This window comes from Phaethon lepturus, unplaced genomic scaffold (assembly GCF_000687285.1).
Source record: "Phaethon lepturus isolate BGI_N335 unplaced genomic scaffold, ASM68728v1 scaffold502, whole genome shotgun sequence".
Classification (NCBI taxonomy): Eukaryota; Metazoa; Chordata; class Aves; order Phaethontiformes; family Phaethontidae; genus Phaethon; species Phaethon lepturus.
The window spans coordinates 20,978-44,946 of record NW_010520990.1 but is presented as its reverse complement, the minus strand read 5'-3'; the positions used below and the strand labels follow the sequence as shown (position 1 = coordinate 44,946).

At 39.3% G+C, this 23,969-nt stretch overlaps 1 protein-coding gene across 1 annotated transcript in view; it reads right to left on the bottom strand.

Annotated features, from left to right (window-relative positions):
- Nucleotides 1-352: 352 nt before the first annotated feature.
- Nucleotides 353-23,969, bottom strand: part of ZRANB1 (zinc finger, RAN-binding domain containing 1) — a 31,876-nt gene continuing 8,259 nt past the window's right edge. Inside the window, exons 3-10 of the mRNA XM_010297549.1 lie at nt 17,421-17,608; nt 15,630-15,783; nt 12,750-12,821; nt 11,974-12,172; nt 8,071-8,191; nt 7,098-7,227; nt 1,776-2,005; nt 353-776 (exon numbers count right to left, since the gene is read on the bottom strand). Coding sequence (XP_010295851.1) covers nt 558-776; nt 1,776-2,005; nt 7,098-7,227; nt 8,071-8,191; nt 11,974-12,172; nt 12,750-12,821; nt 15,630-15,783; nt 17,421-17,608 — 1,313 coding nt within the window. The 3' untranslated portion in view covers nt 353-557. The remainder of the gene's footprint in view (nt 777-1,775; nt 2,006-7,097; nt 7,228-8,070; nt 8,192-11,973; nt 12,173-12,749; nt 12,822-15,629; nt 15,784-17,420; nt 17,609-23,969) is intronic.

Sequence of the window (23,969 nt, the reverse complement as noted above, 5' to 3'; positions counted from 1 at the left end):
GTATTTTGTGCAAACAAAAAAAACCTCACAATCTGACCTGGGCACTAGTGAGATTTCACATAAAAGGGCCTTTCACAGAAATGTGTCAGAGTATCTAAAAGGTGATGTAGAATACCAAGTTCTAATGTAAAAGAACCTCGGAGGGAAGAGATATCCATCTAACATGTGCTTTCATAAGTGCCCTTATTTGAAAAATTTCTTTGCAATAATTAAGATGCTGGTATACTTCTCCTATTACACAACCTCTTACACAACCACATGCGGTACATTTATAGACAGATTTACAATCAGAAAGAAAAATGTTTTTTTCTGTCTTGATAATAAAATTAGCTGTTTTTTGTTTCTTTTTCCTTGTTTTTATACAAACTGTAGTCCAGCCCATTTCGCTCTCTTCACGCGGCAGATGAGCTTCTAGACTCTCTCCATGCTGGTTAGAAAAGTCCTTTACAGCACGTTCCCCCTAGAATTGGGTCGTTCCACAACCAACTGCTAGAGCACAACGCTAACTCCGGGTCAGACACTCTGCGCTGGTAATTTGCTTTTGAATTTCTTCGTCATCATTCATCATCGTCATCCTCGTCTTCCTCGCCATCAGAAAGGGACGTACAAGGGCGGATCTGTCGGTAGCGATCGAGCCACTTCTCTACCATCTGGGTGACCAGCGGATGATTGCGCCTACGAGAGCTTTTCTGCATCGCAACGAGAACCCCTCCTTCTGTCACGCAGCAGTCCAGCCATTCCCGAAGCAGCTTTTCTTGCTGCTCCTCATTGCCTATCTTTGGGGGAGAGAAAACAGATTGAGAATGAGGCTTGAAACATTACCAGCAGCTTTAAGCAAGCCACTGGTGATACTCTGAAATACCCAGGCTCGGGGAGCAATGCAGCTCCTTTTCAAAGCTGACAGAGTTTGCATCCTACTTCACCCCAGCTGGGAGTCTCCGAAAGCCACTGACACATGCTGCATTCTCAGCCAAAATTTGAAGGCCCTGGAAATATTCTCCAGCTATTCTTTTTGATCTAAATTTTTCAGATGTATCTTTCCAATATAGCCTTCCTATATTTCAATTATTTGTGAGCAACTAATTATTTATGGTAGGCACAATATACAAGGAGGCCAAGTCCTAGAAGAGCTTTCTGGCTTTACAAAGCAGTTTTTAGGAGTCCAGCAGCTCTTGACATGAAACATTTCCTCTTCCAAGACTAACAAATATTGTAGCTTGCTGAAAAAACTATCCCCCTCTAGACTTAGAGCCCATACTTTTTCTCCTTTATTTACAGGATACCCACTTTTTGCAATTACTTCAAGTTTTCCAATCCTCCCTCCCCCCACATACACACTTTACTGAAGTGGTTCCCTGCCTTTATCATCGTTATTAAAGAAGAAATTAGTTGTTTCATTATAAAAAGCAGTAGAGCATGCTGTAACTACTGGCCAATAATTTCTGTTGCATCCTTTAAAAAAAAAAAAAGCGTATTTCACTCTCATCTTAGTGTCAGAATCCTCATTTCTGGGGCCTTTTCAAGGTACGCTTGTACTCACATGCACAGTGCAGTTACACTCAATTTACAAAGCTATAAATAACCATCAGATTTGTGGGAAAATGTCTTTCAGAATCACCTCAAATGATGGAGAAGGGACCAGTACTAATTAAACAGAACAGTATACTCCCTGTAATTCTTTGAACTGCAAAAACGTATGGGGCTACAGAGATTGCTGAGGCCACAGCTTAGAAGCAGCTGTGAAAAGGACTACGAGGGACACAGATACTTCTTACCTCTTGAGCAGAAAGGAAGTGAATGTGCAATAATTTCCTCTCGCTATCCACCAACGGTAGAAAAGTAACAGTAACATCATCATCAGTGTTCAAGTTAGCACCAGCACCTCGATTGCCATACCCATCGTTCTCCATGGCAACCAGAGCAGAGAAATGGCCCCTTGTGTAGCCCAGAGCAATAGGACTTTTCCAACAAAAACTCTGTTCCCATAACAAAGGCAAATATACACCTACGACAAATTAAAACAAAGGGTAAGACTCAGAACTACAATGTTCGACAGCGAAGAATTTTGACACAAACACTTTGCTTTTGGCTGAACATGGTAACAGCAGCACATCACAAGAATTTAAAATATACTTGGTTTGGTCTACACTAATACCGCTCACACTTTTCGGTCCAACTAACTACCACCCTTGTAGCCCCTCGCTACCAAACCCTTGCCGTGCAAACCCAACACAAAAAGCTACAGTCAGATGTCTATTTTTACCAGAACAAAAATTCCACCATCTGCTTACAAAATTTATTATTAAAAGAACTTACTGCACTAAATAGTATTCAGCACCTAAGTATGTAGCCCATCCTAGAGACAATGGGACCTGTCATAAACATTGTATTAATAGATTAAATTAACCCACAGCAATTATACATCTAGACTCAAAAGAAGCCCACCTGAAAGCTGATACTATTTTGCTCAGATACAACAAATTACTGATGTCACAGACACTGAAAGAAACTGCATTTTTTCTCCCCACCGTTTTTAGCAATGAAGACAGTAACTCGCTTGAGGTGCGTGAAGCCTCAAAATAAAACTGGAAGTTCTTTCTTCCACGAACATAAATAATTCTTGGTGTGTACTGCTGCAAGACAACTTAAGCAAAAGCATGCCTTACCTTGTGACAGTTTAAAAATAGCCATGTATAAACTTAAGTGCACATGTAGCATAGCAACCTCTCATAGTACAGCTGCTGCCAGTAAGTTAGGAATAGACGCCGCAGCAAAACAAGGCACTTCACTTCTCCTCCAACATCCATGGAGATGGAAGGGCAACGCTAAAACAGAAATCTGAGGCAGGGGGTAGTTTTGGAGGTTTCGCTTAAGTTTCAAACTCCTCTTTCTTTGCTGCAACAAAAGTTAGGGGAGGCTACCCACAAGTATCTGTCGCTTTTTCCCTGTTCTTGAATTAGCAATTGAGAAATACCTAGAAGTCTTTCGATTTCTTTTAGATTAAGATTCACACAAGTTTTTACAACATCTAGGTCTAAGGACAAATCCATTTAATGCCTTCTTAGCGCTCCCTTCCTCCCACCCCTGTTACAATGAAGTCTCACTGTAATTCAGTGCTAAACACAAAAGATGCAGAACAAGGGATAAGGGTTAACCAAAAAATTTCAAGCCTTTACATTTCGGGAAAAAGTACCAAATGTCTGCTCAAAACTCAAAGTTAGATTGAAAATAACATACAACAGTCAAATATAATGAAGACAGTCCCTCAACTCTTGCAAATTCATTCTTCATGCACACTCAGAAAAATAATTTCATGAACTTTTTTTCCAATCTTTAGTCTGAAATATCAGCAAAACAATCAAGCATCGAGGATTGGAAACTGATTTATTTTTAATATTGTATGCTTCTTTTAAATATGATGGTGCTATCTATATACACATTAGTTAGGTCACCGAGGCCTTTCAGAACTGAAAGCACCAGCACCCTCAGGGTGACCGCTTCCCCTTTTTCTTCCACAAGTTATGATCATGGAGGTGGCATCAAAAGGAACCCTCCTTCCACTTACAAACTGTGCCAGCTCCTCGGGATACTTCTGCTAGTGCGATGGGCTGACCTTGGCTAGCTGCCGGGTACCCACCCGGCCGCTCTCACTCCCCCTCCTCAGCAGGATGGGGGAGAAAACACAATGAAAAGCTTGTGGGTCAAGATAAGGGTAGGGAGGTCACTCACCAGTTACCGTAACGGGCAAACCAGTTTCAACTTGGGGAAGATTAATTTAATTTATTGCCAGTTAATACAGACAGTTAATGTCCTGTTGCCCCAAACTGGTAGATGATGGCCACAAGCACTACTCGATGTTGTCAGGGCTACAAAAATGACTGATGAGCAAACAGTGTCACCTCTATGAACATTGCATGTCTCATCTAACGACACAGAACTCCTGTGTCCAGCATGGCTACATGACCTGTTCATGAGTGGAACTAATCTGTTTACCTCAAAATAACCTCTACTTTGAAATTCAGCAACTCTTTGGAAAATTTTTTCACTATCATTTTACCTTATTAGAAACACCACACTAGTAATTTCCCCAAGTCAGAAGGCTGCATTACACTTTCCATTCCTCCTCAACATTATGTGATGAGCTCCACAGGAAGGAAATTTCAAGCTTTACCTTGGAGAATATTTAGTGCTCTGAAGATTTACAAAAGTCAATCTGATATAAATTGAGAAGGTAGCATAAAAACAGTTGATATGTACACAAGCCATGGAAAATAAAGACTATGGGCTAACACCTATCCTGGAAGACATCCACATAGGATTTAGTTTCTGCAACCTGATCTGATGATAATTTCAGTCAGTCACCTTTTTTCCTGTTTAATTTTAAAAAGTTGTATATCACGCCACTAAATACATGCAGCTAGACTAGAACCATACTTAAGGCTGAGTAAATGGATCTTTCACTGTCAAAGCCTTAATATTTAAAGCAGCATTAACAATTAACTGCAATCTAGGAAACAAGGAGGCTGTCAGTTATGGGATTCACAGCAGTTAGAGCAAGGATGCCAAGTGGGAACAAGGAACCCTGGAGAAAAATAATTCTGACCAGGGAGATTTCGGGGGCAGATAAGGGGTTTATAGTACCTTCCAAGGTGCTACAAACTGAACCATGATGTTAAGTAAGCAATTAAAAAAAAAAAAAAAAAAAAAAAAAATCATTTCCCCATCTCTATTGTAACATGGAATCTTTCTTTCCTTTTTCTTTTTTTGCTGAATGTGATCTTAAACACAGGCAGGGTGCTACACAGCAAGTCAGAGAAGTCCCAGCACTCCTCAAAGCTTCACCGCAGGGGCACGTGCTAAGCAAAGCTCACACACAAGCCCGGAACAACAAGTCTTGTACCATTTACAGGACACTTGTCTTGGCAGCCCATACTACTCTGAGTCCAACGGCTGTTTGGTTTCAGCTGTGCTCCTAGCATTTAATTAGCACACATTAACCACAAAAATGTGGTTGGACAAGGATAGAAGTAACTCCAGGTAATTTGACACAGGACTCCTAAGTTCACCTGTTCACAGTGTTGCCTGTTTCTATGTATGGATGGATGCGGTTTGTGGCAAGCAAATCACAAGCCATAAATATTTGTCTGAGTTCCTGGAAACACGTGTCTAGCAAAAGGTTGTCCCAGACACCCAGTTACCTTCTGGTTTGCAAAGCCAGAAAACAATTTCAGCATCTTTAGGCAACGTAACACTAATCTGCCTCAATGTCCGAGCTATAAAATGAAAACATTTTGCAAACCACTCAGCTTTTGAGTTAAAAGCAACAAAAAACAGGAGTATCAGATCTATATCACATGAATAACTGTTCTTCCCCAGTCTATCCTTTTATCATCACAAATAAAAGATAACACATAACTACATGGAGTACAAAATTTTACACTGTTCAAAGTATTATTTTACTTCCTCACATAAAGAAGTTTTGTAACTGCTCAAAACTTACAAGCCAAACAGCTTCTCAGATTTTCTGAAGACTCTGAATAGTTATATCTTTGACATTAATGCCACAGCCTGGAGTTCTTCCATATGTTATGAGTTTCCCCACCTTCCAAAGTTAGTGTACTTTAAAAAAAAAAAAAAAAATCACAAAAAGAGATGTTTCAGGAAGTCTTCTACTAGGCTGTAAATAAATAGTGATGTACTGGTGAAAACAACTGTTGGGCAGTAGTCAAGCAGATGCCCGTGGTTCATCTTCCTGACCTCAAGTGTAAAAAGCGCCCTAACACCCTGTAACACAGCCACAGCGCCTGATCCAACAGTTCTTTCCACATCGGTTTTGTTTAGTGATGAGCACATACAGATGCTCCCAATCCCCTTCTCTATTTTTGTTCCTGTAGACAGGCAAATATTCAAGCATTAGCAGGAAAGTCACCCAAACACATATTTAGCTTGCAAAACAGAATACACATCTTTAGAAATGTACAAACATATGTCTAAGCAAAACTGGACTGAGTCAGCTAAACATCTTTGTATTTATCTTAAGGTTAGCTAGGCTGTTTGCCCAGAAGACTAGGAGGAGAAGCAATCAGAAAGAACTTGATCAAGGTATGCAAAATTAAGAGTACTACTTGAGAAACAGGTCAGTATTTACACCACATGTGCTCTAAAGTGTGAATTACTGAAACATAAATTTTAAAAACTTCCGTTTAACTACAACATGGAATTCACATTTGCAGAAAGTAAGATTTACATTATCAGTCAACCAGTATTTTGTAATTGTAACTAAGTCACCTAATCTTATATCTCACAAAATAACTGTTAGTGGAACATTTATGAACAGAATTCCTTCCTTTTCAGCCTCTACGGCACACATTCAAGTTGCCACCTTTTTTACTTCAATCGACTGAAGGAAAAAAAAAGCTCAACTTTATCATTCTCCACCCTACTTTAACTTCTCTACCTTTCTTCGTATCCCCTTGCCTCTTGCTTTAAGGGTGACTCCTTTTCACTGCTCCTAAGGCTTGCTTCACCAACCGCCGCCTCTGCGGTGCTGCGGAGCGACAAGGCATGCCCCTTCGCCCTGGAAGAGCACCCAGCAGATACGGCCGCCACCCTGGTGAGAAACCACGCCAGCGCAAACGCCTCCTGCCTGCCTCGCCCCCAACTTTATGAGCCTCCTTCAGGAAATGCTAAATACAGTTTAGTTTCTAAAATGAACATTTACAGCTGTTAGTACCACAAGCAAACAGAATTTCAAATTTCATTTATTAAACCTCCTGTGTCTTACAGCAGTACAAACCATGCAATTTTGGTAAGTTCTCACAACCAGAATATTTTATATAAATTATAGACTAAAAGCATATTGAGTGAAGGTCAAAACCCATTTTTACTGTGGCTGCATGCCCACTATACAATGAAAAACTGCAAGTTTTGAGGGAATTGTTTTGTTCTTTTTAATATCTAATGAAAATTTACCTACAACATAATTCCATCTTTTTCCAGCTAGTAGCTTAATGTAACTCTCCTTTCAACTTCCTTTACGTCCATGACTTATAGCTGAACTTTTTTTAAAACTTAGGTTTGAAAAACTAAAGGCTTACCTTGAAAGCGGGTATATCCTAATGTTTCTCCTCTGAAACTCTTATAATATTTTACTCCATAAACTATAATTGGTCTTCTAAGAATATGTGCAAGTACAAAAATGTGTGTCTGCTCCAAACTCGCTCCAGGCTGAACAAAACACAAAGACAGACATCACTTGAAACAGAATTTATCATTCTCTACTTTGAAATTTGAAATATAATCTCCAAATTGAGACAGAAAAATCTTTTTAAGAGTGATCTAGCTTTGACAAAAAAAGAATTAAAGACTACCACATATCACTTGGAAATGAGCAAAAACATTTAGGCTTGCACAAGAACTTAATCTATCAGTAATAATTCTTTGTCCTATTGCCCAGATTCAATCGAACATATTTCATTCCCCAGTTAGAAGTGAAACTCTACATAGTGTTTGGTCTAAAAATAATTCACTCATGTGAGGAAAGGTTAAGGTAACTACCTTTTGATGACAGGAAAAGAGCACATCCAAAACAGATCACAAGAAAATAGCAACAAGATCATGCTTACACTTTAAAGGAGGAGCTAAAACATATTCCTATAGTTAGAAGCTTATAGGCATGTAAATCTCATTTTGGAGGGGAGTTATAAAACTTCAGCAAGCTGAAGTTTAAGTAGTGTAAGGTTACAGATTTGTAGGCATGTTTAGGAGGTAAGAGGTAGGATATTAAATAGACGACTGCGTTTTAGATTATTTTACAGACTTCACCCTGACACAAAAAAAGCCATACTTTTTTGCACTGTACTGCTTAATGGTAAGCTCAAAAATCAGAGTTTTAAATGAACCTTTCCATCTTGGCAGAAGAGTCTACCCCGTAATACTTTAAGATTGGTGACTTAAGAGGAATGTCTTCCTTTATACATGAAAATTCTTATCCCTGAAGAACGCTTCGAGTTTCTTTTCAGAGATTAAAATATCCTTTCTAACAGCCATCTTCTAAAGAAGTTTTCTTACCTGACTCGCAAGAGAGAGTATGAATGCCCAATCTTCCTGCCACTGTTCCTCTCGCAATGAGAAATGTAAACCAAAGCTTTGGGAATACCAAGATTCCCACTCTTGCCAGCGTGTATAGAACCTAAAATGTTAGGGAGAAAAGAGTGCTAAAGACAAAAATACCACCATACACCTGGTAGCAATATTGAACCCTTGTAATCCTTTAACCCAAGTCTGTAAAGAAGGGGGAAGAAAGAAAAAACACATCAGGAAAGCTGGATTTTGTTTTGTTTGGCAATCCTCATTTAAGAAATCACTTAGGATCGCAATGCCTACAGAAAACATGCTGTAATAGATGCAAGTTCCCAACAGGCTCCTGGCTAGTTTAATACTTCTTGTAATAGGTTTTATGAAGCCTTATTTAGGACTATTTAAGTGTTGATGTACAGGGAACATAACTAAGTCATTCCATTTCACGTAAGAGGTTTGTGTGAGAAGAATGAACAACTCAATACAGGTATCCTCTATTGTTGACTGTATCACGAACCAGTTAAGTCCAAAGTACTTGTGTATCAACTTCAAACAGACCCTGGTTAGGAGGCAGAATCTGTTTTATACCACTTCCTGGAGCAAAGAGTATGGTAATTTCACATTATATAGAATAGTTACAAAGCAGTGTGGACAAAAATCAAATACAGAAAGTGGGATTCACCCAATTTACACTCAAAGTTTTAAAGTCACAGGATTTCTGTTTGTCTGTTTAAATTAAAGTTAGAGGGTCTGTATGCTAATTTAGTCCAGATGTTTTATCTTTCTTAATGAATTACAATGAAAAATGACCTACTTATTAAAGAGCAGATGCTGGCTTTTTAAAATTTTAAACTCAGTCCAATCACTGCACTATGGAGAGGCCACAACTTCACATTAGGAACACAGGTTTAGCGAAGAGTGCTAAGCCAACTTTAAACAATGGCCTTTACTGTGAATACAAAGAAACCATTCTGAAGTTCAGCTTATTAAAAAAGTCATTGAAATGAACTCATTTAATTAAAATCTGAGAAAATTAACAGACAGTGAGTGTGTGTGTGAAAACCTTTCCTTATGCTTCCAGTCATCCTAAAATCTTGGTGTATATAACAGCTGTCACCAACCAGGCTGGCTTTTCCAAGTACAGCTAAAACCTTTGCATGGATTAAAAGACTTATTAGTAAGACATTTTGATAGGTCTATGTGCTTACTCACACTAATACATTACATCGACAGGGAATCTTCTGATCTACATTCCAGCTTCCATCCAAATAGACCAACTGTTTCTGTCTTTGCAGCTGATACGTATTTTGCCCATATTCCCCCAGAAATCTCTAACCAAACACCCTGTGCTAAAATGAATTAAGTGCCAGGTCTCCTGAAAGAAGCTTAATCAGATTCTGCTACGAAAAGAAATTAAAAAATAAACCAACACCACACACAAAAGCCAAAACAAAACAACAAACAAAGAAAGAAACAAAAGAAAAAACAAACTACCCCCTAAAAGCTCTACTGTGAAAGTGTTTTCCCAAAGAAGTTGCTTCTTTGAGTTAGTCAGCCATAGACACAGGAGGTAGCCTCGTAGACAGAAGTCAAGGCTCAAAATTTTAATCTCATTTAAAACAAAACTTTTCAGTTCAACACAAGAGGACCGAATGGATTCGTTAAGAAAAAAAAAAAAAAATCTGAAAGTCAGGTTACGGCATATGCCCATCCTCCACCAGAAGCTAACGGTGGAATAAAAAAAAGGCACAAATCAGAATACACTTTTGAATAAACTAAAAAAAAAAGTATAGGCATTTAAAAGGTGAGTGGAAAAGACGCCACAGGCCAGAGCCTCTGGGAACTTCACTATTGAGCTTTTTCGGAGTACCAGACACTAGACTGTCTTTAGTAAATAGATTCTTCTTTGTTCAGCATCTAAACAAACATAACAAAATGAGGCTAAATGAGTTACATGAATGTTCTGTGTCTGAAAAAAAAAAAAACCAAACAAACCCAACCCAAACCCCAAAAAACATTAAGTGTCTTTGAGAAGGCTTTGAAGAATAACGCCACTAGGTAAAAGTTTAAGCGTATTGTTGTCGAGAACAGTGATTGCATTTAAGAGCCTATTCCTTCAGCAACTATCATTAAAGCCAGGGACAATGTCGCTGCCTATCTGCTACACGTCCTAGCCCACAACATTTAAAAGTAAGTGCATCTTCCCACACAGAATCTATATAGTGAGTATAGGATGCACAGGACAATCAATTTACAACAGAACTTAACTAAAAGACTTCTCACACCCTCAATCTGGATTTTTTTTGAAAGGAATTATGACTCAAGTCTGATCTATTATCACCACTAGCATGTCAGCTGATTCTTCAAGAACTTTCATCACTAACAGCCTCCACAGGCAGACCAGTTCCTATTGAGGATGTAGGTCTGTAGAGGTTTGTGATAGAACCTGTATTAATTTTTCCACTGACAAACTAGCAATTAAGATTATCCAGACAGAAGGTAGGCAGCTGTATCCAAACAACTAGAAAGGAACACATGAATCAGTTTAAAAAAAACTGTACTTCCAAGAAGGATAAAGATTAAGTAAATTCAGAGTAAAATGCAAATTCTGTCTAGAACATGAACTAAAAAGCTTAACCAGATTTAAGACACTCTAAATAATGAGTGTTATATTAGATACAACAGTAAGTCAACAACAGTTAACACTAACATTTTAAAAGACTGATTTAAACGTCAATAGTTTGCAGCATGTTTTTGGATACCATGCTTGTTTTTGTTACCATAAGGAACAAAACCTGATCTATCATAAATTTCTATTCTAGCCTCAAGGGAACTGTTTGTGATGCCAGGGACATTCCTGCATGGTCGAGATGCAACATTCCGTTATAAACAACTCTAAAGTAGTGACAGATCCATTCCGAAAAAAGGTTCTTGGGAGAACTGTTACTGAAGCACCACTTTATTGAATCCAGCTCTGGATGCTAATTTGGGGAGTTTTCTCCAAACAGCAGGCAGCTGGGGACAGTGATCACAAAAGCTACTTACAGATACCCCGAAAATTAACCTTTGTTGTTGACTTCCTGTACAGCACATAGGGTAAGGGGACAGGCTCTTCCTCTAGTATGTCTTGACTGCAAGAACATAAGAAATCTAATAGCCTATGTCTTAGATTATTAGTCTTTATCAACCTCTTCCCTTAGTCCCATTACACACTTGAGAGCTGGTGGACACCACTGGGAGTTCAACTCTAAGAATTTTTCCTCCAGCAGAGGCAAACCGCAGTACCAGACTAAAAAAGGTTGCCAGTGTAAAGCAACAGAAGTTGTTTCACAGAACGATAAATTAATTCTATGGCCAAATGACGGCGCTAGTTAAATGTTAACACTGCTTTACTGCCATTATTTTAGCAGACAGAACAGGAACAAAAAGAGCAATACTGAGTAAAGCCGTAGCTAAGCAGATGGAATGAAAATACTGGAAAGTTTATACAGGAATAAAAGGCTATCTTCTATTAACAGTCTTCTGCAAAGCTTCCATCAACAGCAGCAAGGCATGGCATGTGCACGATTTACACTGCAAGTAAATTCCAGTCTTGACTCTGATTAGCACACTCTTGACAAGCACACACCATAAATATTTTACTCCGTTTTAAATGCTCTTTGCTGAATGTCACATACCATCACTGAGTTCAGAATGTCCAAGTTTCCAGTGCTTGCATTTAAAATACACTAGATCTAGATTACTACATGAATCATGCTGTGACTCAACATCTGAGGCACACAATCTACAGTAAATTGGGGAGTGGTGGTTGCGTTTCTTTTTATTACTATACTACCATCAACTACTATGCTACATGGAAAGCTATCTTTAAGGTTGACACAAAAACTAACTTACCAATGTGAGCAGTCATGTAAACTGTCATGAAGAGCTTTCCGCAGCACTGAATCCTTGTCGTAAATGCCCCAAGTGGCTTGTAGTACTGAATCAAGCAGGCAGTCCCCTGCAGTCCGATTCCAAAGTGCATATAATCTGCTGTCCAAGCGCGTACCCAGTTCCAGTGACCAGTTAATAATGGGAGATTCCTCTTCTAGCTCTGCAACATGACAATAACCTTTTTGAAAACTTACATTCATTTGAAGTCTCAGAGAATCTGAACGGAACAGTAATGGCATAATCTCAGTAATTTACCCATTTACATGAATAAAACTGAGTTTTCCTTCAAAAATAGGTGAACTACAATAGCTAAAAGCATTCCTTGGGCGAAATACAGTCAAGAAAAGAAGAAAAAAGAGAAAAACAACAAACCATAGCCTTAAACAAAGCATTACATCATTTGTTTGTGGATTGTTACTGAAGTGGAAAGATTTGTTCAGTTTTCTTTAAAGAGCTTATGACTTAAAATTCTAAAGCTTTAAAAATCTTTAAAGTTCAAAGACACATTACAAGTATTTCTACAGTCTCCATTCTCTCTCTGCCTCAGAAATAGAATGTGAATATTGAAATTAAAATAATTCCAGGGTGAAGATTAACTTGAAAGCATCAAATTTATATTTAAAACAAATTCAGACAACAAAGCCACATATGTACACATATGCACATTTTTTTTCTGTACGAGAAATATTCTCTAATGAAAAGCAAGGAGAGATTCTAGCCATTCTCAGAGCGTTTACCTTTCTGAACATCTCTATCAAGTACTTCATCAAATAACTTTTCTTGGACTGTGGGCGGTAAGTCTTCAATATCTGGAAAAACAGAAAGCAAATACAAAAGTCACCTAATGTTACTGTAAGAGAGACATATTACCAGCTGATGCTCAGGAGAACTTACAGCTTTCGCCCTATCCTCCCTAATGTCTCCTCTGAAAACTGCTATTATTTTCAGAGTTGTCATTTGTGACCACTGGCTTCATAGAGCATGCTGAAGTAGGTATGCATCTCTGACTGACTGTCATACCCTTTATGCAGAAAGGATCATCACAGCACACGCAGGGTAGGAAAGGATTTCTCTGGAGGAGAAAGTGTAGTAGAGAACCACTCTGAGGTGGGGAAAAAAAAAAAGGAGTATTTTCAACCCTAGTATATTTAGGACAACTTCAATCTTAAGCAGTAGTTTTCCACTGTGCTGGTTTTGGCCGGGATGGAGTTAATTTTCTCCATAGCAGCTAGTATGGGGCAATGTTTTGGATTTGTGCTGGAAACAGTGTTGGTAACACAGGGACATTTTCGGTATTGCTGAGCAGTGCTCACACAGAGACAAGGCCTTTTCTGCCGCTCACCCCACCAGCGAGCAGGCTGGGGGGCACGGGAAGGTGGGAGGGGACACAGCGGGGACAGCTGACCCCACTGCCCACAGGGGTATCCCGTACCGTACGGCGTCATGCTCGGCATATAAAGCTGGGGGGGGGGGAAGGAGGAGGAAGCGGGGACTTTGGGAGTGATGGCATTTGTCTTCCCAAGCCACCGTTGTGTGTGGTGCAGCCCTGCTTCCCTGGAGACGGCTGAGCTCCTGCCTGCCCATGGGAAGTGGGGAAGGAATTCCTTGTTTTGCTTTGCTTGCGTGTGCAGCTTTTGCTTTACCTGTTAAACTGTCTTTATCTCAGCCCACAAGTTTTCTTACTTTTACTCTTCTGATTCTCTCCCCCATCCCAGCGGGAGGAGTGAGTAAGCGGCTGTGGGGTGCCTAGTTGCCAGCTGGGGTTAAACCATGACATCCACCCATCTGAATGACTTCTCCTCCTCAATCCCCCCCAGTGGACAGCTATAGTTTGCCAAGAGACTTGCCCTTGTACAGAACACCCATTTCCTTAGTCATTTCATGCAGACTTTAATGAAATAGTTCAGAGAACTGCAATGGTCAGTGGGCCACAGTTTGCAGGTTACAAAACAAGAAATGGGACAAGTATTGAGCTATGACACAGAAAATACCACTACTGACAACTGTTCCAAGAGCTTTACAGAGAGAATCTGCAACTGTGGATGTACCTCTAAAAAAAAAAAAAAAAGTCAGAAAATTGTACAGTGGGCAAAACTTGTTTGTGACTCCTGTATTATATAAAACGCACACTGTCACATTCTAGAATACAAACATCTATCTTAAATAGTTAAACAGAGACATCTAGTATCCCTTCAGGCAGTCTGGAGGATAACTGGGCTCTAAGTGCTATTTCAAGGGCACGCAGATCTCTCTTAATTCCAGTGTCGTATCTGCCAATCCTGCTCAGATGTCCAATACCCTACAGCTTCTAAAAGTGAAGTCCACATTTAGGCACATGAGTTGCTACTGAAGCACACTCTTGTTTGGTGCAGGCAGGGTGTTGTGGGGTGGAGGCTGTATGATCGATTGGGGTTTTTTTTTTTAAACTAAACCTGGCTTACAGTGGCCAGCAATCAATTGAAAAGTTTTGCACTCTAATGTCTGTGCATTGGCTCTTCAGGAGGATCCTATCCATTTATTTGAAAGATCAAGTGGAAAGATTAGTGCTTCCTAAACTACGTCATATAGGTAATATCTAAATAGGATTGTGTGATTTGTACCACTATCCTTGGAAATACTGCCTTGAGACCAACTGCTAACTGTTGACTACAAAATATGTTCAGTTGAACAAGTGTGATGGAACTAGAAATACACTGACAGTCTTGATGTACAGAAGCTTTTGAACATTCTTATTCCTTAATTATTTAATGGCTATTACAAGTGTCAAAAAGCTGCACAATGGCTTAAGACACATCTCTTGAACATACTGAACAACTTCCTCAGTTCTTGCAAGAGCAACATTTCTCTGGTGTGTTATGATATCATTCTGTTGCCCCTCTTTCCCTTCTCTCCCCTGAACAGCAATGAAGCATTACAGTCTCTAAATGCTTCATATACCCGTGCTGTCTGCCTCTCATACGTGACCCACAGGATAGGACTTAATACAGCACCTCAAACAGATAGTGGTAGACAAGTGGTAAATATTATTCAGACTTTTTGAAGAGGAGGAGATGAGGTAACACTCAGCCAAAGAGGTTCCACATACAATTTCCATCTACACATTTTCTTACCTCTGGTAGCATTTCTATCAAAGGAAATAAGCTATTGGAGATTAAAAGTCTTCTAATAGCTTTTTATTAATAGGCAAACATTTTCTTGATTGCAGAGTACCTCAAAAACATTCAAAAAGTGCTACTGCTATAACTAGGTACAAATGCAAAGAATAGCTCTGGGACTTATGGAAAGGCCTGAAAGGCAACACAGATATGTGAAAAGCTGTATTAGAGTCTGGAAAAGCCTGGACTCCAGGCTTAACTTTGAGCCCTTCCTTAGAATATACCACTTTTCTTCAATTTCTTGATGTCTAAAGAGGACAACAGATGTTCACTTCACAGCTACAATGTATGCAAAAATTGAATATTAATAAGCAAATTCAATCACTAGATCTGACCTAAGCTATTAAACTTAATAAACAAATAAAACCTGTACCCACACCACCATCACCAGAAAGTCAAAATATATATCCAAAATGAGCAAAAAGAAAAATCTTCCATCAGTAAGACGACTTTTGTAACTACCTGCAGGTAACGTAAACGTTACAAGGTCAGTCAGAAAATAGCAGGCAAAGTCTCCCTTTCGTTGATGAAGAGATGCAGCAATTTCACGACGAATTTGTTCTGTGACCTCTGGACACACCATCGCAGGAATGCACTTCGCTGCATGTTGCGATACCTGTAACATAACACAGTTACTGCATTCAGTATTATTTCTAATTAAATATGAAGTCTTAGGAGTTATAAGCACCAGCAGATAGTATTTTCTGAGCAAGTAATGCAACAGAAGTATAAACATTGGTACGTTGAAAAATTAAATGTTTAGTGACTCTCAGTGAACTAATGCCTCTCATTTGTCATGAGGCCTCTCATTTTTTAAACATAAAGCTGGTTAAAAACTTCTTTAAATCAAATAATTGAATTAACAGGTGACCACTTCCAGTAGGAAAAAGAGAGAAACAAAAATATACAGGTAACAGATAGATAACCACAGGAAATATACCTCAACCCCAGTCTACATTTAACAAAGAACTTCATTACCACAGCACAACAGACAGCTTCCTACAAAGAATCTTCTCAAAAACTACTAGGCTAAGACACTTTAATTTCTCCAGATTCTAATCATCGCTGGCAGAAGGAACTCATTCAGTGATACAGGGCAAGTGATGCAGGGATGCCACTGGATAAATTAAAAAAAGCTTTAGGACGCGCTTTTTCACTAGTTAATACCCTAGCAAAGGAAGGTATCACTATGGCTCAAACAGTACTAAGCATTTTCACAAATGTTATTTTGAGTGAGTATTCCTAGAAACTGAAACAAAACAAAAAAATCCATTAAGACAGTATTTCAGCAAATTAACTTGTATTTAAATGTGTAACTCTATCCACCCAGATAGCTATGTAAGCAGCACAAAACTACTGATATTCGCCATATATAAACATAAACTCTTCTCAAGGCTTTAGCTACAGATGTCTTGCTTCATCTACTTTGTTTAATTAGTCAACTCCATGCATTAAACCATCCTTACATGCTTCTCAGGAGCACACACTTTCAAGATTGCAGGAAGCATCAAAAGAGGGAAGGAGGCAGAATAAAGGAGGGGCAGAGGCAAAATAAAAGTTTGGCTCTGATCAGGTCAAGAACCAGAAGTCTGAGATGAAGAGAGACCCCCAAAAATATAACAGAATTAGTTATTGGCCTAGTAAGAGGACAAAGACAGATGGAGGAGGGCAAAGATCAACAGAACTGTGGTGCACCATACAAAAATATACAAGGAAATGGAACATGCAAGAGCAAGGAGACCACAGAGAGGAACCATCCAGTCTATAAAATAGGCAAAGAGTGGAAAAAATGCAGCAATTCTGCAAAGCAAGAAATTTGCTTTTCTCTAAAGGAGAATCTCCCAAGAAAACCAAGGAAGAAAGACCAGGTAGACTTACTCATTAATGAAACTCAGAAAAAACTATGCTGTCATTGATTGCCGTGTTTTGCTTTCAGGGCATTTCCTCTCCCCCACCCAAAGGACAGGAAGCCTCACAATAGTTCACTTCCACCACCGGTAAGGTCAGAACATGTGCCAAGACTGCTCATTAATGAGAAAACTGAACGTCCCCAAGACCACCACATATATACAGTCTTAAAGTAAACTCACTTCTTAAAAGAAACATCAACAAAGGCACAAAGCAGCAATTCATGTATCCCAGCAATATTAGCATCTATCTAGTAGCAAATAAAGTTACATGTCGCTGGCTGCAAACAATGGCACAGTTACATAAAATTCTTACTCAATCTATGCAAGGGCCAAACTAACTCACCTCTGTAAGCAAAATTGCTAGCATATCTTGTCTCTGAAAGCGTATCGCCAGATGTACAAGCGTGTACCCAACGTCAAAAGCAGAAGGGCGATTTAGCAGGCGTACTTCATCTGCAGTAAGCTGGCGGGCAATATCTCCTCCTGATGACTTGTAAGCTTCCACAGCAGCTAAATCACCTTCTACAACTCCTGAAGGAAAAAAAAAAAAAAAATTTACCTAGTGAATGAGCAACTCTGGATCAAACCACCTTATTTAATACAGTTTACCTCTCTCTATTCTGATGCAGACCTAACATACAAAGGTCAACTGCATACCAAGAAACTTGCAAATTTTTATTTCTTTTTTTAAACAGAAAATTACAAAATATTTACACTTACCTCACCTCCTAGACCATTTCCACTGTCCAAACTAGTTGGGAGATATGGCAGATAAAAAGCCTGCTATGGACTGGTGCTGAGGACCCTTGATGAAATACCTAGCATAACACACTCACTAGCATTTCATTTGATCAGCAGTACTGAAGTAAAGTCATTCCCTCATAGTACAGAAATTAGTTTGATTATCATATCTTCCCTTGTAACTTATCTTAAAAACAAACTACTGGATCTAAGAAACAGATCCATTAAAAGGTTTTTGGAATAAGTGTCTTGTCTTTTTTTTTTCCCCAAATACAGTTTAAAACAGTGTTGGAAGAGGGTACAGAGCACAGAGTTTCTCTTCAGCTCACCATCTCTGCTACTAACTGAACATACACAGTTATCATTCAGGGTACGCTATTAAAACTGAGTTAAAGAGAAATTACACACACATACGGCTTCAACCTTGTGTTGCTTTACTTCCTAAAGCAAGATGGGGCAGGGGATACAACCCTAATGTCTTCTAGAGTCCCTGGGAACCTCTAACTTCTGTACCATGCTTCATATCAAGACCATGCATGCTAAATGCATTCTTTAGCTGCAACTATCAGAATACACCATCAAAAAGGTGTGGTGGTGTTATCCTAAACAGTATGAGTTCAAATAGAAGACCTCCTAAATTTAGAAATTCCTTCAACTACAAAGATTCTATTTTAAATATATGCTTCACAAAAGAACAGTGTAATGCTGTATTGAGGAAACAGAAAAGTCATCTTAAAGCTATCTTCAATAGGGAAGTAAATAAGAACAGAAGAGTAAGAGCACAGATCATGAAACCAAGAAAACCCTCTCCCCTATTTTCTGCAGCTAAACCTCCTTGCCAACTCCTAAGTGTTAGCAGTTGAGCAGAGGCCACGAGGCTGGAAACAGAAGCCCATCCTTCACTCAATTTGCTTACCAAGATTCAAAAATTGGTCAGAAGAGAAAGAGGTTAAGTCTCAATGGCACTCACTCCTGTTCAGGACCAAGATGCAAACTCCAGACAAAAAAAAAAAAAAGTCCAACCCAACAAACAAACAAACAAACAAACAAAACCAACCCCAACACAACAAACTGTACTGCCTACTAGCAGAAAAGCACACTAACCTCTGGGCTGCTGGTTAATCCCGGATTTGGGAAGGCATTCTTAGCTCAGCCAGAAAATCTATCATTTTCAATGCTGAGATTATAAAGCTTTCAGAAGAAACAGAGGGAAAATGGATTATCAGTGCAAGACATTTCTCTACAAAGTTATCAGCTCAGCATAGTAAGCTTCTACAGATGAAAGTTAGATTATTCATTTCAGCAGTGGTCTAAAGCAGAGAAGTTCCAGAATACAAACTCAACTGCCAATTTTAGACATACAATGTCTATCCATTCATCAAGGACTCAAAATTCCTAACAGGCCAGGGCAGAATTAAAACAGTACAGGATGACAATTTCTTAGTTTTCTGATGCATGTTTCTGGTCTGTCTGTACAAGAAGACATTCCCGTTCCACTCTGGCATTAATGTCTTGTTCTGCTGAAGTGCCTGCCTATGTATTTACCACAGATGAGTTAAAGAACTAGTTCGACAACAGTTATGTCTGTCCATTTTAGTTCTTGTTCCATAGAAGTAAGAACTTTGCTGATGAAAAAAATACTTTATTTAAAATAGAAGCGTTGCTACTGATGGAGAAAAGCTACTTCAGTGAAGGGACATGAACACTGAAAATTCACTGGTCAGAGTTTCAAGACATTCTCCAAAACATGCAGCAAAAGAATGCAATACAGGATGTGCGACCAACATAGTTGTGTTCCTGTTGCAACAGTTTTGTCAATACATGCTGTATCCATAACAAGAATGCCAAGTACAGCATTTTAGTTCCATGCCAACCAAATGCACAAACTGACTGGGGGTGGGGGGTGGGGGTGTATGTGTGAGGTATCTATGTGTATATACATCTCGAAGTCAGACAATTTCTCATGACCAATCCTCTTAAAACAAGTTCTATTACAGCTCTGGCACAAGGTCACCTGTTAGCAAACACCCAAGAATCCACAAGGAAAGAAGAATCTTGATAGAAGAGCAGATTCTCTGCTATCTTATGACACCCTTGATTTTTTATTATTATATTAATTTCAGAAAGACATCTTGTTAAAGACTAATAGCCACTTCACACCTTTTTATATTTTAAGCCCTTCTATTGACACAGGAAAGATTCCTGTTAGCATATCTGCACCTTCCACCATACCACCTAACAACAAACATACCAAAGACCACCCAAGACTGGTAGGTAACCACTCTGACAATCCAGACAAATTTCAAAATTCAAACAAACATCCTCAAAATGATCTTTCAATGACAGATGATCAGACCCAAAACATCATAACAGTTCCAGTCAGCCAGACTGTCAAGAACACACTACACTGTACTACATGCTACTACAGCCTTAAGTCAGTGCCCAGTCAATTCATATTTGTAATTATTCTTTTAATCCCCCACCCTCAGCTGCTAAGGCAACTTATTATCATCCCACTCTTAACCAAACCTCAGCAACAGCTGGGGTCTAAGACTGATGCTGAGCAATGGTCACGTGAAGTTTGGCAATGCCTTCGAGCACTAACTACTACAAGTTGCAGTAAGGATCCAAACCAGCGACACATGCTGTACGCAGCAATGCCAGTTCCTGCAGTTTATTCCTACGTCTTGCAACACTGGATATTCCTAAAAGCCCCATGTTCTAGAATTAATTACTGAAATTGTTATACAAGCTGTCATTTAAGAAGTACATTTCTAAACTTCACCGATGAAGTTTAAGCTAAAGATCAATACATACATCAAAAACAGGCAAACTGTGTGTGCTTTCTAGGCGCTATTTAAAAAACTAAGATTTAAAATGTTTTAGGTATAGGGTTGGCAATACTTTATCTAGAAGTGAAGAACAGTGATGTTGTGCTAAATGACACATCAAACTAGCACAGTTACAGCTCTTGGAAGATGGTGATGTGACCATGTACATGCATCATATCTGGTCATCCTTTATTCCTGAATCCAAACAGCCAAGTGACAATTCGGGGGTGGGAGGGGTGGGAAATCGTCAGGAAATTTTTATATCAAGTCCAAACTCACTTCTGGATGTACTAACTGTTTTGTAACTGAGTCTCAATAGATAAACTTGACACACAAAATCAAACCATAGAAAGCTCATCCTGTACCATTTTTTGCATAGAGCCCATTACAAGTCTATTTCTTATAAGAAGCTTCCTCTAACGGTTGGTACTAACCTGCAATGAAATACTGTGACCCAAGTACCCTGAGCATCACTACTGCAGGGCCTATATTCTATGGTCATTACAAACCTCTTTGGCCCCTCTTAGCCACAGCAAGAAGAGTCCAAACTTCTCTTTACCCATTCTACCAAATATCTATTTTAGCTGCTTCAAAAGAACAGGGAAAATTCCTGACAGCTCGTCAGGTGCCAGCCTGTACACTCCAAGGCTGGAGTGAACACTGAGCAAAAATATAGTAATTTCTGTAACAGGCAGACAGCCAGAATTCTGAACCAGAAAACACAAATCTTGCCCCAAAACTACGAGGTAAAGTTGCCTACATGCAACATTCGTAAGAATTGCCTGCAATTCCTAAATTCAGTATCACCACTCCAAAATGAGGTCTCAATATGCTTTTATTGACAATAGGAGACACATTCCTACAATGGCTTTGATTTCTGTCAGATGAATGGGAGCCTCCAATTCATGAAGTCTATTTAAATAAAGCTTAACAAAACAATATTTACAAGAAATATTACAGAAATATTTACTGATGTTATAATTCACTACATTTCATAAGACACAAGTGCCTGATTACTTACACAAACAGCCTTTGAATCATGTTCCAATACAGTGCTGTGCCAGTTGGATTATTCCCCACTGACACCCACAGCATTCCTCAGACTGTTAAAATGTCAAAAGGAAGAGTGGCATTTGCCTTAAGATTGTTCACACAGCACCCTGAGCACTCCAGCAGCTTAGACCTCTTGTGAGAGCATAGCTCTCATTAGTTATAAGATGCAAACAGATGCAAACAGATCTTTATGACTCAATGTCTACGTCTGCTCCACATAGAGCAAGAATAGCTTTTCTGTAAAGTGGACTCCAAAAATGTTAGTTTGGTATTGCAACTGAAGACACCAGTCTCTGTGTGTGTGTGTGTGTGTGTCCTCCAGCAAGTTTTGCTTTGCTTCATGCGCAAACATGTTGACTAGAGCCTGACATCCGAAGTGACAGGACAGAATGCTAAGTGCTGCACGCAAGTCATGAGAAAATACAAGTGCAAGTTAGTATTCTGGGTTTACAGGTTCAGCTGTGTTCCCATGTGCAACTCAGGCATTTCCTCTTACTGGAATATTCTTTCACAGCACCAGGAGACAAGGTTTCTTCTTCTTTTAGCAAAGTCCTGGTTCCTACAGATAGCACAGACCAGGAATATGCAATCTCAGTATACATGAGAAGATACATGATAGAGATTAAGAAGGTTATTTAAAAAGACTAAATTTAAAAAATATTAATAACCCAAAATAACTATTTGTACCATCTTGATCCTGCATTTTTTCTGCTACAACTGTTACAGCCACCTTCTTTACCAGATATCAGATATTACCGTTGCTCATATTAAATATTCCCATAATTAGCCTAGCTGCTAAAACCAAACTACTTCAGCTAAGGTGCTATTAAATTTATTCTTTAGAATATGTAAATATTTATAGGCTTTAGTGCAGTTAAGTAAACTTGGAAAATACACAAGAGCTTACAAGTGTATCTAGAAAACTAAATCCTGTTTGCTCTAATCGCACAGTCCCAATGGCTTCAGAACAGCCAGGAAAAAAAAAAGTTTCCAGAGAATATACTGTAGCAGCAGCCTTTATTTATTTCACTATCTTTCTGATAGTTCTGGAGCATACTGGCTGGCACAACTTGCAAATGAAACAGGCAAATTCTTTCAGATAGACTGCTGCAGTTCTGCCGTTTTTCTACAGGGCAGCAGAAAGTCCAGGGGAAGCAGAACTGGGCAGCAGCACTGCCTCAGTGGGCCAGGACAGGGCCCCACCAGCGGCACGAACAGTTCCTAACAGCAGCAAGGCTTAAATATGCAGTGAGAGAGACTGAAGGCAAGTAAGCACAGAGAATACTAACCCTCACTTCAACCATGTTTGCTGTCAGTTTAGTTAAAGGCTCCTCAACAGTACCTCAGCTGAGCTGCTGGGGAGACAAACAGAGCAATCACAGAGCAGCGAAGCGCAGTGGGTCAGACAGCCCACAGTAGCTGACTCTGCAGGAGGCTCCTGACCCTCAAAAACTCTAAAAGCATCACTGTATAAGAAGCACATATGCAGTCTTGCATATGCTACAGGGCAGGCATTCTAAATCTTTGAAGAGGTTGAACAAACAAAACCAAAAAATTCATTTCAGTAACAGACCTGCTAAATACCACATTTTTTGCTAAATTAATGGAAGAGTGTGAAGGTGCCTCTGTTTAGATAAAATGTCTAAAGAACAACCCAAAGATTCAAGATTCTTTGATTCAAGGAGACAGTAATGCTACAGTAAACAATGCACTCTCACATTTGAGTAGACTACAAAAAGAAACACTTCATCTTAAGGAGGTCATTGTGCCTCCGATGTGGGACAATTGTAATCAACCTCACTATTCCTTGAAGAGCTTGATAGAGAAGGCAAGTTTCTCCAAGAACCAAATTACACATTTTGAAAGTCAGAAGTAGAGACAGATCCCTCCATAACATACACCAAATCAGAAACATGGAGCCCTGTGCTGCTTCTCTTCTGCTACAGATACAATTGCAAGTGGTCTACATCATGTATGTGCTCTCATTTACCCATCTACGGATTGATCCTAAGATTGGTTTCTAAGTGCCAAGGTGACCTTCCAGCAAGCCAGGGCTGAGCAGCTGACACACTAAAACCTAATTCTGACACTTGTTAAAAATCTTACTGCTCCTCTAGCATCAAGAGTCCCGAGGAGCTATGGTTAGACCACACAAGCTGTAGCATTCTCTGAAGCTCAGCCCTCATCTTCCTCCAACTATTCACCAGAGGCACATCAGATGGCCACAAAGAAAGTTTTACTCTCAGCAACTACCCCATTTCAGCATT